The sequence below is a fragment of the Danio aesculapii genome, chromosome 17 (genome assembly GCF_903798145.1).
Source record: "Danio aesculapii chromosome 17, fDanAes4.1, whole genome shotgun sequence".
In the NCBI taxonomy this organism is placed as follows: domain Eukaryota; kingdom Metazoa; phylum Chordata; class Actinopteri; order Cypriniformes; family Danionidae; genus Danio; species Danio aesculapii.
In genome coordinates, this window is record NC_079451.1 from 46,252,555 (window position 1) to 46,271,118 (window position 18,564).

At 39.6% G+C, this 18,564-nt stretch overlaps 1 protein-coding gene across 1 annotated transcript in view; it reads right to left on the bottom strand.

Annotated features, from left to right (window-relative positions):
• si:ch73-242m19.1 (coiled-coil domain-containing protein 162) overlaps positions 1–18,564 on the bottom strand; it is a 51,753-nt gene that overhangs the window by 15,072 nt on the left and 18,117 nt on the right. The window contains exons 10-14 of the mRNA XM_056477297.1: positions 9,005–9,213; positions 7,598–7,736; positions 4,526–4,646; positions 4,101–4,213; positions 3,136–3,285 (exon numbers count right to left, since the gene is read on the bottom strand). Of these exons, the coding sequence (XP_056333272.1) occupies positions 3,136–3,285; positions 4,101–4,213; positions 4,526–4,646; positions 7,598–7,736; positions 9,005–9,213 (732 nt within the window). The remainder of the gene's footprint in view (positions 1–3,135; positions 3,286–4,100; positions 4,214–4,525; positions 4,647–7,597; positions 7,737–9,004; positions 9,214–18,564) is intronic.

Here is an 18,564-nt window from a genome sequence, read left to right on the forward strand (position 1 = left end):
TGTAAAAATAATCAAAAATGTCTCTGTCAGTGTTTTCAAACTATTATATTTGATTAACCAAAGTCACGCAAGTGCCAATTTCACATCTGTCACATCCATAACGGAGAGATGTCACATCCATAACAAAGATTTTTACTCATTATTGTCAAATCAAATCAAATCAATCCTGTTTGTTCTATTGACCTTATTCTTCAATGTGGAGGTGCGCTTGTTTCTGCGATTGTTTTCGAACTTCCGATTCAGCTCCCTATGGGAGCAATGACAAGGGATAATAAGCGGTAGAAAACGGTCAAACTACTTGCTCTACCAACAGGTGTATGCATGACTATACAGACAAACTAGAATAATAATATAAGTAAATATCAGTTTGCAACATCAAGCAGCAAAACAAACGTTTTTTAACGTCTAAAATTAATTGAAGTGAATGAGACCGGAAGTCTCAAGCCAAAAAGAATCAATTGGCTGCGCCCGCTCGTACGCGGAGAATAGGGTGAAGAGAGAGCCAACTCTTCTCCTTTTAATCATCATTATTTCTTTTGGGTTGTGCAGTTTAATTTACAGAATTTCTACAAAGTCCGTTGTGTACCGCAGACTCTTTTGGTCACATCCATAACGCATGTTTATTTTCCTAATTTAAAATATAAAACATGTTTACAGATTGATATTTTTCTGATCCTGTAACTCTGTGGTGAGTAGTTTTGAAAAATATAAACAGATGTTTCAGTATAATGTATATGCTATCCTATATTTGATTTAATGCCATGTTAGCTTCGTTGGTAAAAACAATAATACCTTTACTGTAAAAAATGGCCGTGATTTCAACAGTAAAGAAACTGTAAAAATGCTACAGTAAAAATCAGTAACCTGGTTAAAAGAATTCCCTGCATGGGACATCACTTTTTATTGACATTACTATGGATCTTTTTAGTTGTTTCCCCATCAGTGATGTACATTAGAGATTTATGTTACATCTAATGTTGCTAAACAATGTTTATTTCATGACTTTAATTTTATGTGTGTTACCATACTGGTGTTTAGTAGCTGTGTGAATGACACTGAGCACCTTCTATAAACTGATACACTTTTCTGCTTGTGGAAAAAGTTGTTTGAGATGAGCATTGGTTCATTATGTAACTTTCTCATCACCACCTGCATATGGCTGTGTTAATATGTCTATATGTGTAGCAAAAGATGTGTAGATGTTGGTCATTCAAAAAACAGACATATTACATCTATTAATTAATGAAATACGGTAGTTTACTGCAGGGCCGGAGTGGGACTCCTTTTCAGCCCTGGAGTTTCAAGCCTTAGACGGGCCCAACTCAGTTCACGACTGACTATATTAAAATAAGGTCATTTCCAATTCAGTTTCTAATGACACTATCACGTCTTTTTTAAGGAAACAGCTGCTTTAGAACTTCAAATGTTTTTCATAAATATGAGAACATTAAAGGGTAGCTAAATCTCCAACACTATTCTTTAAAACATCACAATGTCCTTTCCTATATCTGAATATATATTCTCTGCAAAATTCTTTATATTTATCCAGTCCTTTGTAATGGTGATCACACAAAAAATAAAAATAAAATATGTACACCTACATAAGTAACCCAAACAGTATTATATTGTCTAAAACAATAAAAATCACTCAGGTGAGGTTCAAATACAGGTCAGCGGTGTCGTAATGCAACTTGCTGACCACTGGACCACAATGGCGCTGTTATGGTGGTGCGTATGGAATAAAAAATGATCAAGTTATGTCAGATTTATTAATGTTGTGAATCATCTAATTTTTATTCAGCAGGTGTAATATTCATTCATTCATTCATTTTCTTGTCAGCTTAGTCCCTTTATTAATCTGAGGTCGGTCGCCACAGCGGAATGAACCGCCAACTTATCCAGCACATGCCCTTCCAGCTGCAGCCCACCTCTGGGAAACATTCATAGACACTCATTCACACTCATATACTACGGACAATTTAGCCTACCCAATTCACCTGTACCACATGTCTTTGGACTGTGGGGGAAACCGAAATATTCATTAATATTGATTATTCGAATTCTTATTTTTACCAAGGTGCCGCTGCTTGGGGTCGAATGACCTGCAGGCTGCATTTTGCTCACGGGGCTGTGAGAAAATAAAAAGAGCGGGGCTGCGGCAAAATAATGAATAGTGAGGCTATGGTCAAATAAATAAAGTGCAACTGCTGAAAGTGCAAGCAGCTAGGGACACCGGCCCTCGCGGCCAAAAAACGGACCGGCCCACTGGGAATTCTCCCGGTCCTCCCGATTAGCCAATCCGGGCCTGGTTTACTCTAAAAATGAGAAGCTACTTTTACCGTATGTACCGCATTTTTAACGGTGAAATACTGGCAACCACAGCTGCCGTTTTTTTTTACCGTAAATTTTACAGACTTATTTTTTATAGGCGTAATTAGGCAAGTTATTGTTTACTGATGGTTTATTCTGTAGACTATTGGACAAAAATAGAGCTTAAAGTGGCTAATAATATTGACCCTAAAACAAATAAGACTTTCTTCAGAAGAAAAAATATTATCAGACATACTGTAAAAATTTCCTTGCTCTGTTGAACATCATTTGAAAATATAAAAAAAAAAATAAATAAATGAAAATCAAAGGGGGACTAATAATTCTGACTTCAACTGTACATCTATATGAGTTTACCCCTAACAAACCTCTCATTTAAATTAATATTTTCTCTACAATATTATATTTGTGCATATACATTAGATAAGTCAGTGCTGAAGCCAAATCTGGAGCTAATTTAACAAAATAACTTATGACCATGGTCAAACTAGTACACCCAAATTCTTTATGTTAGGGAAAAATATTTTGTAATATTTTTTTTTCAGTATTTCGCATGAATTTAGATGTATTATTTTTCTGTTTCTAAATATGTTTGGTGACTAAAATATTATATTAATAAATATATCTGTTTAATAAATCTGTTTTGTTTAAATGCGCCAATTAATGTGCTATATTTACTGAGAAATGGATACTTTTCATTTTCAAATATAGCATGTAGTCGTTTATGTTGAGTGCTGTATATTTTAATAGAAAGCATATCCGTTTCCTGTATTTTTGATTAAATAAATGCATGGTTAGGTGATGTACCTGCTCTCTCTGGTAAAGCAGTTGCTCCAGCTGCTGAAGGATGTGCTCATAAAACTGGGAATACCGCTGGAAGACGCTTTTCTCACGATTCATTACAGCACAGGACAGTTCAGTCAAACATTCTTGCAGATGAGCAGTGGAGAACGTCACCTAAAAATGCTCAAATTGTTCATTATATAACAATATATATGCACAATATATATGTACAGTTCATTCATTTTCTTTCAGCTTAGTCTCTGATTTATCAGAGGTCGCCACAGCTGAATGAACCGCCAACTATTCCAGCATATGTTTTATGCTGTGGATGCCCTTCCATACATAAATACCCACATAGCAAAATATCTCTGGCCCAGCTCTGGCCCACACAATCAGCTTTTGCTTGGCCCACATGCCGCAGTGAATTACGGTACATGACTGGACCATATCTGGCTTCCAGACAAGGGCCAAACACGGACCATATCTGGGCCAAGTCTCAGCTGAGTTAGTAACCCATAACTGAGCCTAAAATGGGCCAGATATGTTGGTGTGTCACGACTGCAATGAAATTGATAAACCCATAAATCATTGCACTTTAGGCTTGCTATGAGTGAGCTTTTTTCTCAAAGTGACCTGATTGGTAGAATTTCTTTCTTTATTTTAAAATAATAAAAATTTATTTTAAATGTGGGTCAGGACAGGCCAAACTTACATGGCCCACATATCAAGTATTAACATCTGGGCCAAATACTACATTTTACTTTTGGCCCGAGTATTGTTTGCCACCTTAAAGACGGTGCCACCTCTGCCAAACCAGGGCCAAGTTTGGCCCACATGCTGTATGCCAGTGCCGGATAAATGCCTGCTGTGCCAGATTTATGCCAAATCTGGGCCAGAATTCTTTGCTACCTGGGTAGGAAACTTGCACACAAAACAAAAAATAACATTTGTATGAAAACTTGTTTTTGCCCACAGAGGGAACTGTTCACCTGTCCATCAGCCTGTCGCTCCTCAGCGTTCATCAGTCTCTGGATAAAATCCTCCACAATCTGCGGTCTTTCAAAAGATACGCTGTGTTTCGCTGAAGGCCTTTTCCACAGATCTTCATGACATGTGAAAACACCAAACAAGACGAAGATGAACAAACCAATCTAGAAAGGACTGTTGTTTTATCTGTCTAAAACTACAGTTGAAGTCAGAATTATTAGCCCTCCTGCTAAATTTGAATACTTTTATAAACTTTTACCCAAATTTCGGTTTTGTAAACATATATAAAAGAAAGCGCTCAAAACACAATTGCGCTGACCTAACCCCACCCCTCACAGTGACAAAACTATTGAATGCAACTCAGGCTGCACTGCACCAGGTCTGCATCCAGACCCCTCTCGTCTCTTCCCACAATGCTCTTTGGTACCTGCAGGGATCTGCATGTCGTGTCGCGAGCGCTCAGACATCACCAAAGTCATTTCAGTGTTAATCCTGTTCTGAAGCGCACGGATCATGTCAACCTCCGTCATCTCCAGGAGTCTCAGGAGCTACAACACACACCACAGACAAATGTCAGTCTGTTAGTGCAAGATAAAGATCAAGATAAAGAATCACACTTAAAATAAACAGACTAGACATTTAAAAGGTAATCCTTCAGCATATAAAGACTGCAGATGCTAAAATTTAAAATGAATGTTGCTCAGATCTGCATCACTTATTTTGTTTCATAAGTATGAAGTATACTAATAACTGGTTCTTTAATCTGATTGGCTGATAGCCATGCAATTTTCTGCAATCAACAGCACTCGTCCAGCCTCTTCACCCTTGTTTGTTACTCCGTCCACATTGTTGCGTTGGCAGGTGTGTTTGTTTGTGTGTGTTTGTCTCTCTCTCTCTCTCTCTCTCTCCCTCTTTCCACCTGCAGGCCCCACCCTAACTACGCAGGCGACGTGCCCTGGGATTGGAGGAGGTTACCCAGGAGTCCTTTAAAAAGAAAACAACGGGTGTAGGGCGAGAGAGTGAGTTTTGTTGGCGTGTTGTTGAGATTGTGAAAAAGTTATTCCTGTTGTTGAGTTGTTTTCGTTGATTGTGTTTCTCGTGCTGTTGTACTAGTGTTGACTTTGTGTTGTATACCCATCCGTGTTTCCCCTTCCTATTATTTTTGTTTTGGTTTGTGTGTTTGTTGATTGTTAATATTGTAAATATATACACGGCAAGAGGCAGTAGGGGTTGGACGCCACTTTTCTTTTTGGTAAATATTTTCACCTGTGTTTTTGTTAGTCAGGGAGATAGGTGTAGATTTTGTATTTTTATTTCTGTTATTTTATTAGGTGTAGTAAGTTTCATTTGGGTGTTTAGTGTATTTTTGTTTATTATTTTTCTGTGGGTTCACCCCGAGGTATTTGGCTTCACGTTTTTTTTTCTTGGTGATAATAAAAAAAGACAAATAAAGAGACCCTATATAAAGGGGTTATTAAAAGTGAATTTTATTTGTCGGGTGTTCTTTTATGTTGCGGCCTTGACCCTAGACCAGGGTCGTAACAACATACAGATAAGCAGAGGACACTATGTTGTCCAATAGCAGCAATATTTGTCAAACTGTAATGTACTTTTGAGGCTTTTTAGTCGAGAATGTAGTTGTTTAGATTACAACTATGCAGTTTATTTTTAAGGATAGTGCCTATTTTAAATATTTATATTTCTAAGCATCGGATTCAGTGCATCAGCCACCATCAGCCTGTCTGAGCAGACCAAAGAAAGGGACGGTTGACGTTCTGCCACAAGATGGCAACAGAGACCACATAAAAAGTCCTTAAAGGAGAAAAACTGCATTTTCTCAGGGTACATTTCAAACTACAGCTGAACAAATCATTATAAATCAGGTAAGTGACATTCTAAGTCCATCTCTCTTTTGTATGTTGTTGTGCTGTATTTATACCATAGTAATCTTGTAGTGTTTGCTTTGATTTGGCTTTTTTGGGGTTAATTATTGCGATATCCCCAGTGCAACACAGAAATACTGGGAAATCTCTGTAGACTGATGGCATTTCATGCAGTTCAGCCTTATAATCCTAAAAAAAATCAGCTGTTTTGTCATCACTTTAGACATTACGCTAAAGAATCATCCAAATGCTAACTCTAAAGTGATGTTTGTGAGGTAGCAATGGTTTCTGCTGTTCTGTTGTCAGCTGCAGATGTGAATGAACGGCAGAAGAAAGTAGTTCCTCATACATAAGGGTTTTTAAGACACTCTGTGTTTGATTTTCTTTATATATATATATATATATATATATATATATATATATATATATATATATATATATATATATATATATATATATATATATATATATATATATATATATATACACGATTATGCCGTCCAACACTTGTATCATTGCGATGTGGCTGTATATCGTCACTGGTGGGTGCTCTAATGCACGCCTCCTACCAGTGCCAATATACAGCCACATCGCACTGCTACTTATGTGATATTTTATTTATATGATTAATAAAGGGACTAAGCCAAAAAGAAAATTAATGAACGAATAAACAATATTGGACCTAAAACTAATTAATATGCCACAATTAACATTCATATATACAGATTTATGGTTGCCAATTTTAAAGAACTGTTGCCTATTTCTTAAATAACTGCTTATCCAGTCCAAAACTACTCCTCAAATACCATACCCTTTTAATTTCTTTGCCAATATATCATGATTTATTATATCAAATGCCTTCTTTAAATCTATAAAGATTCCAACTACCTTTTCTTTATATGTTGCTTTTATTAACTTTTTTATTAATATTTATTTTTATAAATTTTGTTATGCTTTTGTCATTTTTAATGATTATTCATTTAATAATAATAATAATAATAATAATAATAATAATAATAATAATAATAATAATAATAATAATAATATATTTAAAGTAAAACTCTTTTGGTGTGATTTATTTTTGATTGTTTTTCCAGTTTGTATTTCTAGTGCAAGTCAAAGATTAATTTCATATTTGTAATGATTTGTTCAGCTGTTCAGCTTAAAAAATGCTCTACATCTATGTCGCCATCTTGTGGCGAAACATCAACCGTCACTTTGATCTTTGGTCTGCTCAGACAGGCTGATGGCAGCCGATGCATTGAATCTGATGCTTAGACATTATCAGTATTTAAAATAGGCACTATCCTTGTAAATAAATTGAATAGTTGCAATCTAAACAACTACATTCTCGACTAAAAAAAGCCTCAAAAGTACATTATGTTGTCCATATAATTTATATTTATTCATTTCCTTTTCGACTTGGTCCCTTTATTAATCTGGGGTTGCCACAGTAGAATGAACCGCCAACTTATCCAGCATATATTTCACGTAGTGTATGCCCTTCTGTGTTTCTCTGTTAATATATTTTACTTCAGCTTCATTTCATTTAACAAATAGTTTTTAATAGTATGAGTTTTCCAAACCAGTAGTAATCCTGATTTAAACACATTTACCTGCCATGTTTTGATGTCGACTTCTGCTGCTCCAGGAGGTGGAAGCACAGCCTGAGTCTGAGAAAGCAGAATCTGGTACTCTTTCTCCAGGTCCATCTGCTGAGCCAGAGCCTGCATGCTGGGAAAGAAAATCTCCACCCTACAACACAGGACCATGGGTCACAGTAACACACACACACACCTTATAAGCACACACATATACAGACATAGACACCATATACAGTAAACACCACACATACCACATACTCAGACAAGCCCACAAACCCCATGCACGCACAAACACGCACACACACACACACATACATATACATACATATAGACACCAAATACAGTACACACCACACACACCCCATATACACACATACGCGTAAGTGTATGTATAGATATATGTGTTTGTGTGGTGTTTACTGTATTACATATATACACATACATATAGACACTAAATACAGTACACACCTCATACTCTCACACACACACATACACAAACAAAAACCCTGTGTGTGTGTGTGTGTGTGTGTGTGTGTGTGCATGAGTGTGTATATGTGAGTGTGTGTAGTGTTTACTGTATTTGGTGTCTATTTGGATGTGTTTGTGTGTCAGTATGAGCGTGTGTGTGTGTGTGTGTGTGGTGTTTACACGCACATACAGTACCACACACACATACACACACACACACACACACACACAAGGGGTTTGTGTTTGTGTACATGTGTGCGCGAATATTTGGTGTGTGTGGTGTGTACTGTATTTAGTGTCTATATGTATATGTATGTGTATGTGTGTGAGTATGAATGTGTGTGTGCGTGTGGTACTGTATGTGCGTGTAAACACCACACACACACGCACATACTGACACACAAACACACATACATATAGACACCAAATACAGTAAACACTACACACACTCAAATATACACACTCATGCACACACACAAACCCCATGCGCGTGCGTACACACACACACACACACAGGGTTTTTGTTTGTGTATGTGTGTGTGTAAGAGAATGAGGTGTGTACTGTATTTAGTGTCTATATGTGTGTGTATATATGTAATCCAGTAAACACCACACAAACACATATTTCTATACATACACTTATGCACAAACACACACACACACACACACACTTGTAAAACTATGTTTATGGGGACTTCCTATAGACATAATGATTTTTATACTGTACAGACTGTATTTTCTGTCCTCTTCCCCAGACCCTAGCCCTAAACTCAACCCTCACAGGAAACAGTCTGCATTTGTACATCTTCAAAATATTCATTCTGTCCCCACAAGGTCAACATTTAATGGTAATGCTATGCACGTAAGGAATACAGGGTACAAACACACATACATACATACACATACAAACCTCTAATGATTTTTAAGAGTGAATGCATGAATGTTGTTGACCTGTAGAGCTGAGAGAAGTGTTTAAACAGCGCCGGTGTGTTGATGGTTTCGGCACTGGTCTGTCGTTGAGTCCAGCTCGCTTTAAAGACCTCCATCTGCTTCCAGAGCAGCAGAAAACCCTTCTGCTTCATCAGGCACTGAAACGTGTCTTCAGTCTGACACACACACTCTGCTATTCTCTCCTGGTTTGCCATGCCATCATCAAGAAGCTGAAATATGACATGAGATTAATGGTTTAACCTTCCTGTCGTGTTCGGGTCAAATCTGACCGATTTACAACTGAATACAACTTATGATATCCTCCACACTATGCATTTGAACATATAAAAGTGATGATCAACTCTATCATTGAATTGTGAGTGTTTTAATCAACATTGTTACACTTGTGGTGTTCCCGGTCAAAAGTGACCACCATAGGAAATGAATGGGTATCCAGTCTATATTCATCCATCAGACAGAAAACATCCCCATACACACCACCCCAACTCACTCACTCACTCACTCACTCCCTCCCTCACTCACTCACTCCCTCACTCACTCACTCACTCACTCCCTCCCTCACTCACTCACTCCCTCACTCACTCCCTTCCTCATTCACTCACTCCCTCACTCACTCCCTCACTCACTCCCTCCCTCCCTCCCTCACTCACTCCCTCACTCACTCCCTCCCTCCCTCCCTCACTCACTCCCTCACTCACTCCCTCCCTCACTCACTCACTCACTTCCTCACTCACTCACTCCCTCCCTCACTCACTCCCTCCCTCACTCACTCACTCACTCACTCCCTCACTCACTCCCTCACTCACTGCCTCCCTCACTCACTCCCTCACTCACTCACTCCCTCCCTCACTCACTCCCTCACTCACTCCCTCCCTCCCTCCCTCACTCACTCACTCACTCACTCACTCCCTCCCTCCCTCCCTCCCTCCCTCCCTCCCTCCCTCCCTCACTCACTCCCTCCCTCACTCACTCACTCACTCACTCCCTCACTCCCTCACTTACTCACTCCCTCACTCACTCACTCACTCACTCCCTCACTCACTCCCTCACTCACTGCCTCCCTCACTCACTCCCTCACTCACTCACTCCCTCCCTCACTCACTCCCTCACTCACTCCCTCCCTCCCTCCCTCACTCACTCACTCACTCACTCACTCACTCCCTCCCTCCCTCCCTCCCTCCCTCCCTCCCTCACTCACTCCCTCCCTCACTCACTCACTCACTCACTCACTCACTCACTCACTCACTCCCTCACTCCCTCACTTACTCACTCCCTCACTCACTCACTCACTCACTCCCTCACCCCACTCCCTCCCTCACTCCCTCACTCACTCACTCACTCACTCACTCACTCACTCCCTCACTCACTCACTCACTCACTCACTCCCTCCCTCACTCACTCCCTCACTCACTCCCTCACTCACTCACTCACTCACTCCCTCCCTCCCTCACTCCCTCACTCACTCACTCCCTCCCTCCCTCCCTCACTCACTCACTCACTCACTCCCTCCCTCACTCACTCCCTCACTCACTCCCTCACTCACTCACTCACTCACTCACTCACTCCCTCCCTCACTCCCTCACTCACTCCCTCACTCACTCACTCACTCCCTCACTCACTCCCTCACTCACTCCCTCACCCCACTCCCTCCCTCACTCACTCACTCCCTCACTCACTCCCTCACTCACTCCCTCACTCACTCACTCACTCCCTCACTCACTCCCTCACTCACTCACTCACTCACTCACTCACTCACTCACTCCCTCCCTCACTCACTCCCTCACTCCCTCACTCACTCACTCACTCACTCCCTCCCTCACTCCCTCACTCACTCCCTCACTCACTCACTCCCTCCCTCCCTCACTCACTCACTCCCTCACTCCCTCACTCACTCACTCACTCCCTCCCTCACTCACTCACTCACTCACTCCCTCACTCACTCCCTCACTCACTCACTCACTCACTCCCTCACTCACTCCCTCACTCACTCCCTCACCCCACTCCCTCCCTCACTCACTCACTCCCTCACTCACTCCCTCACTCACTCCCTCACTCACTCACTCCCTCACTCACTCCCTCACCTCACTCCCTCACTCCCTCACTCACTCCCTCACTCACTCACTCCCTCACTCACTCACTCACTCACTCCCTCACTCACTCCCTCTCTCACTCACTCACTCACTCCCTCCCTCACTCCCTCACTCACTCACTCACTCACTCACTCACTCACTCCCTCACTCACTCACTCACTCACTCACTCCCTCACTCACTCACTCCCTCCCTCCCTCACTCACTCCCTCACTCACTCCCTCACTCACTCACTCACTCCCTCACTCACTCCCTCACTCCCTCACTCCCTCCCTCACTCACTCCCTCCCTCACTCCCTCACTCACTCCCTCCCTCACTCACTCACTCACTCACTCCCTCACTCACTCACTCACTCCCTCACTCACTCCCTCCCTCACTCCCTCACTCACTCACTCACTCCCTCACTCCCTCACTCCCTCCCTCACTCACTCCCTCCCTCACTCCCTCACTCACTCACTCCCTCCCTCCCTCACTCACTCCCTCACTCACTCCCTCACTCCCTCACTCCCTCACTCACTCCCTCACTCCCTCACTCCCTCCCTCACTCACTCCCTCCCTCACTCCCTCACTCACTCCCTCCCTCACTCACTCACTCACTCACTCACTCCCTCCCTCACTCACTCACTCACTCACTCACTCCCTCACTCCCTCACTCCCTCCCTCACTCACTCCCTCCCTCACTCCCTCACTCACTCACTCACTCACTCACTCCCTCACTCACTCACTCACTCACTCACTCCCTCACTCACTCCCTCCCTCGCTCACTCACTCATTTCAGACTGAACAATGTCTTTTGCAGGTACACATCTCTTTTACGCGCTCATGTGCGGATCCTCCAGCCTGATCTCACAGGGAAACATAACTATTTCACGTTTTGTCAGTTTAGTGGCTAATTCATATGTGTTCAGTCGTACAAAATTGTACGATTTTTAAAAGGAGGCGTGGCACCCAACCCCACCCCTAAACCCAATCATCATTGGGGATAAACAAATTGTACAAAACTGTATGGATGAGATCATACAAATTCATATGGATCAGCTACTAAACCAATAAGTTATGAATTGCCATGAAAGTGTTGAATCATCCAATGTGAATCAACTTCCTGATAAAACAGTGTATCTTCACACAGACTAGGTGTCTGTATCTTTCTTTCTTTCTGTTTGTTTTCTTTCACATGCTGTCACAATGTGATGGTTGTTGTGTGGTTCTAAACTAAGCTTTGACCGTTTTATCCGGTTTGTTTTAGTTTAGATTGATGTTCTGTTAGATTAGTTTGAGTGTTTTGCCAGCTGTGTATTTGGAGTTTTGTAGCTTTAATTAGTTTAGTTCGGGTGTCGTATACACTGAAGATCTCGGTGTTTATTTGTATTTATTTTTGACGCCTAGTTTAGACTTTAGTTTTAAGGATTGTTTTGTTTTGTTAATTTCTTTGATTTGGCTTAAGCTCATTGTTTTTGTTTAAAGATAATTATAAATGTTTATTTCTTTCTTTTTCCTCCAATTACTGTTACATAATTTTCAACTACTGAGTAAAAAGCTTAAATAGAGAATTGATTCCTGCCTCATCCTTGATCTGTCTCACACATTACACCTGTCTCACTTAAATGTTACAGAATCCCACTAAAACATCTTAAAAACGTAACACTTTCTTTCTTTCTTTCTTTCTTTCTTTCTTTCTTTCTTTCTTTCTTTCTTTCTTTCTTTCTTTCTTTCTTTCTTTCTTTCTTTCTTTCTTTCTTTCTTTCTTTCTTTCTTTCTTTCTTTCTTTCTTTCTTTCTTTCTTTCAGCCAATCCCTAAGTCTAGCAGGAGCACTTTTAGCTTAGCAACAATAATTTTATTATATTAGACCATTATTATCTCGCTCAAAAATGACCAAAGTATAATTTTCTGTCCAAAGTATATTTTCTGTCCCTGCTCACCGTCTATACCCTCAGTCACTATTCCCTACATTAGTACACTTGAAAGACTGACAATTCGATCACTCAGAACACAGGAAAGGATAGCATTTTGTTTGTGCTTTGCTGGTTGATAAATCCTTCAGATGGATTAAAATGTCAATTTCATTGGTCAGATCTTGTGATAGTTGTGATAGCGAGCTGTCTATTAGTAATGAGACAAAGAATTTTGATTTCTGTCATCTATTGTTCATTTTGTAATATATTTTCAGCGCCTATTTTTATTTTCATTCCAGTTATTTTATGTCTAATTCTGTAAATTCAACCTAAACACTACTTTGAGACATTGTTCACAGCTAAAGAAAGTTGAATAAAAATTTGGTGGAGAAAAATGAATTCTGTGCTAATATAAGAGCTCTTAAAACAGACGGTTCAATTTTGACCGGGAACACTAAAGTAAGGGGCAGGATGTGAACAAGACAGGAGGGTTAACTAGGAGTATCGAACTCAGTTCCTGGAGGGCCGCAGCCCTGCAGAGTTTAGTTCCAGCCCTGCTTCAACACACTTAAGCTGCGGTCACACTGGGCTTTGTCAGTGCGAAATTCTGTCGTGCGGCGCTGCGAAAAGGGGCGGGATTAAACAAGATGATTAGACATTAAAAAAAGCGAGCGATTGCTCCATATTTTTAATTTCTGTCCAGAGAGGTCAGGTTTTGATCCTTGATTGGTCTCACGCTTTCAAGTGATGCGATTTCGCAGGTCAGAGTTCACCAAGCTTGAACTTTGCACCGCAGCGAACTGCGAAACTTAACGCATGATCCTGCGTTTCCGGTCTGACGCATTCGCGTGCGTATGAATAGAAGTCTATGGGAGGAAAAGCCCAGTGTACCTGTAGATTTCAAACAAGCCTGAAGGACTCAATTAGTTTGATTAGGTGTGTTTAATTAGGGTTGAAACTAAACTGTGCTGAGCTGTCCTGCAGATTTTAGCTCCAACCCTAATCAAACACACCTGAACAAGCTAATCAAGGTCTTACTATGTATATTTGAAACACCCAGGCAGCTGTGTTGAGGCAAGTTGGAGCTAAACCCTGCAGGGACACTGACCCACCTGGACAGAGATTGGTGACCTCTGTATTAAACTATTATATATGAGCAAACTACTTATCCACATACAAATATTTACATTCAGATTACTGTGTTTGCATTTTACATTTCATTTAGTCATTCAGCACACACTTTTGTCCAAAGCGACTAACAATTGAGGAGGCATTCAGTGATTTAACAAGAAACGCTCCAATGTGAAACACACTGCATTATGAGCATATTTATCACTGGTGTAAGACTCCAGAATATCAGACCCTGAGAACTGTTATGGATTTTCATGAGACAAGACCATAAGAATTGATATGCAATACGACAACAGCATTTCTGGTCTGAGAAGATGATCAGGAAACCAGCTGTTCAACTGTTCTATTCAAATCACTGTTGACAATGCAAACATGGGCTGGAAAAACAGAGCTACACCATTAGGGGGAATGCAAGAAAGTTCACCCTTCTCCTTTTACTTCAGAGCACATTTCATATAACATGTCTAAGGTTTTAATTTGGTGTATCTTGTAGCACTATAATCATGTTTGGTGTCATTTTAAACGTGTGATTGGTAAAGTGGTCTTAATTTCACTGTAATATTTCACTAACCATGTTGATTTGGTTTTTGGCCAGATGCTCCCCCTCCTTAGAGATGGTTAACTCCCCAAATTCACCAGGCAAGGGTCTCGGTGATGCTTCTATTATCTTTTATAATTTATGGCCATTTGTTCTCATAGATATTTACATTAGATGTTGCCTGCCCTGTTGTTGTCTATTGGAAGGAATGCGTCAATAGAGTCGCCTTTTTAGTACAGGGTATCGCTCCTTTGAAATGAATGCGGGACCAATCTGCAGTGAAGGACTGTGGCCATCCAGAGCCTGAGATATACACATATATCTGTGATCGGGAGTTTTCCCAGTGGTCAGTATGCAAATATTGTTTTTAAATTATGAAAATTATAATTTTACATCACTTTTCTACATTGATGGATCAGTGACCGCACGGGCATTGCCGACAAATAGCGTGTGCTTGTGTGCATGTCAATATGTTATCCTCCCTCTTGTTAGATTTGATCTAATCCATGTCCTGAAACACACCCCTTCTCCTGCTTTCACTTCTCATTCTGACGGAGGGAGCGATTCGTTTGTGAATGAATCTCTGTTATGAACAACTCGGTTACCTAGCTGACAGTAATACACGTTTCTGGCACCGCAGCATCTTGCTGTCATATTTCTTTTGCATTGTTTGCTTATTTTATTCAACAAAACTAGCATAAGCCCAGTATTTAGTGCAAGTTGGTGCTACTTTGCCTTATGGTGAATGCAGTAAGTGTCTGTATTAATGTTACTAGTTGAGCACAAAAGTTCATAACATATAAAAACGTAAAAAATTAAATCTGAACTATGAAATGTTCTGCCTTTATGCTTTGTTTTCTTTGTTTGCTCGTTACTACACCTGTACACAGTGCTCATGTCAAGCATCTTCATGTTGGCACAATGTCTTAGTGTGGTTGAATGACATTTGTGCTGGGAGCACTGTACAAATGTGGCGGCGCTACTGACCTCATGCTCAGGCCTCATGCTCAGGGTCTGTATGCGATGTCTAGTGTATATATCTATGGTTTGTTCTGAGTTGAGTATTTAAAGGAAATGTGGACAAATGTCATTGGGATCTTGTAGCCAAGACACCCCGTTGCAGCATCTCTGAGACTTATGCTGCAACGTACTTCTCTGGTCAGGTTTGCATCTCTAACTCTTTAATTTATCTCTGAGTTATGGATGTTGTATTTTTACAGTATCATCTCTGAATTGGCTTTCTGATCATTTTATTATATATTAGGATAACATTTCTCAATGTATGTGTTTTTAATATATTGAAATGTGGTAAAGCTGAACAACTCAACTGTATTTTTATACAATATTGATTTTCTATTTATTATTAATAATATTATTATGATTTTATTTAATTTTTTTCATAAGTCGTGTGTGACCTCTTGGCCAGGTCACCCTTGTAAATGAGATCTTGATCTCAATGGGTTTTTTATCTGGTTAAATGAAGAAACATATATACAATTTTACCTGACAAATAAAGTAAGTTTTGATTCATTCTGAATTCTCCTGAAATCTTTTTATATCCAGTTGATTAAGTGGAATCTTGCGCTACCTTTATGATGCGACATGATTAGATTGATTTTAAAGGCACATTTGACTGTACGGAGCCGTTTTGGCACGACAAAATGGAGATCTTTTAATCATCTAATTGCTGATTTTAGCAAGTTGCATGGGCTTGGCTAAATTGATTATTGTTTTAGGATGAGTGAGTAGTTTGCAACCAGTCTATTTGAATATTAGTCAATCCTTCACCCTCTGACTAATTTCAGAGTGTCGACATACTGTCCATGAGAAGACACGCAAACCCGGGGCATGAAACTCTGAGCGGCGTTTGGTCCCTAATGAACGTATAGATTAGATTAGATTAGATTAGATTCAACTTTATTGTCATTACACATGTACAAGTACAAGGCAACGAAATGCAGTTTAGGTCTAACCAGCAGTGCAATAGCAGCAAGTGCAGGATCAGGTATAAGTTATAAAGTGCAGTTATAGAAAAATTATGGTAATATTTACAGATGGATGTACTATGAACATTATATACAGGTTGTATTAGCTATGAACAGATTTACAATAAATGAATATATGTACAGGATACTATTAATAGCAGAAGTGTGCAGACAGATAAACATAATTACAAATGTCCATGTGCAGTGGGTATGTACAGTTCAAGTAAATGAATCAGTATAACAGAAGAGTAAGGAATCGGATATGAATCAAAACTCTAAATTAAGTCATAAATGATGAATGTGATCCGCTCTTACAATTAGAGATACAGTCTAAATTTTAGGATCATTTAAAATGGATTATATTCGGAGCTAAAAAAACGAATATAAATAAATTCTAATAAATAACAAAATTCTTTTTAGAAGCGCTAGAAAAGGCTTACATGCATTTAACCTTCGACCATGCTGTTAGATTCGTCATTGGGCTAATAGATGGACTTCTACACTGGGAAATGCACTCTCTTTAGTTTTGGTCTGACAGCTTTGGTATTGGCACTGGAAATGTGTTTAGTTGTTGTTGTTTTTACATTAGAATTTTATTTTATTACAATTTACAATCTGTCAATAAGGGGCGACATGGTGGCTCGGTAGTTAGCACTGTGTTGGCGTGGGTTTCCTCCGGGTGCTCCGGTTTCCCCCACAGTCCAAAGAAATGCACTATAGGTGAATTGGATGAACTTAATTGGCTGTAGCGTATAAGTGTGTGAATATTTTTCTTTACAAATCAAGACAAAAATGTAAAAACCCATTTTGGCTGTTTAATTCATGCCATGCTTTAAAATGATTACATTTATATGCGGAAAAATATGGCAGAAACGTGTTCGGTATTGGGTATTTGGTATTTTAATTTCAGTGCATCCCTATAAAACCATTTTACACTGTAAAAGATGCAGGGTTTCACACAATTCATTCAGGTTGTCCCAACTCAAATCGATTAAATTAACTTAAGAAATTTAAGTGGATTGATCATAAAACAATTAACATGTCCTAAAAATGTGTTTAAACTCCTTTTACAAAGCAAAATAATTTCAGTTTCTTATGTGCACTTAAGTCCCTGATACTGTTGTTATGCAGATTTAAAATGCAATATAATATTAATTCAATGTACATTTCAAACGGATAAAACCTGTAATTAATTTGCAATTTACTAATGACAATCATATGATTAATCTATATCTATATATGAATGTGTATTAATTTCTGAAATTCACAGAATGTCTTTACAGTACAATGACCTTGTATATATCAAGCAATCAAACAAATTGATTACTCTATTCATAACCCCTTTAAAAAAAATGATAATCCAAACAAATCTATACTGTTTTGTTTTTTTGGGAGTATGTTGTTGTATTTTGCACTGTCTGGAGCCAGCACCTAAGCCATCGGTCACCAAACTTGTTCCTGTATGGCCGGTGTCCTGCAGATTTTAGCTCCAACCCTAATCAAACACACCTGAACAAGCTAATCAAGGTCTTACTAGGTATTCTTGAAACAATCAGGCAGGTGTGTTGAGGCAAGTTGGAGCTAAATCCTGCAGGGACACCGGTCCTCCAGGACCGTGATTGGTGACCCCTGACCTAAGCTTTTCACTCATCACTGCACATGTGCTGCAGCTAATGTGACAATAAAAGTGATTTGAAATTCAATCCGTTTAGTTTACTACCTGTCTTAAAGATTTATAAGGCCTTTATACACTGCAAAAATGTTTTTCTTACCTCAATCTTTTGTCCTGTTTCTAGACTAAATATTTAAAAATTCTTAAATCAAGAAGCATTTTCTAGACCAGAGTTTCCCAACCCTGTTCCTGAAGGCACACCAACAGTACACATTTTCATTCTCTCCCTAATCAAACACACCTGAAACACCT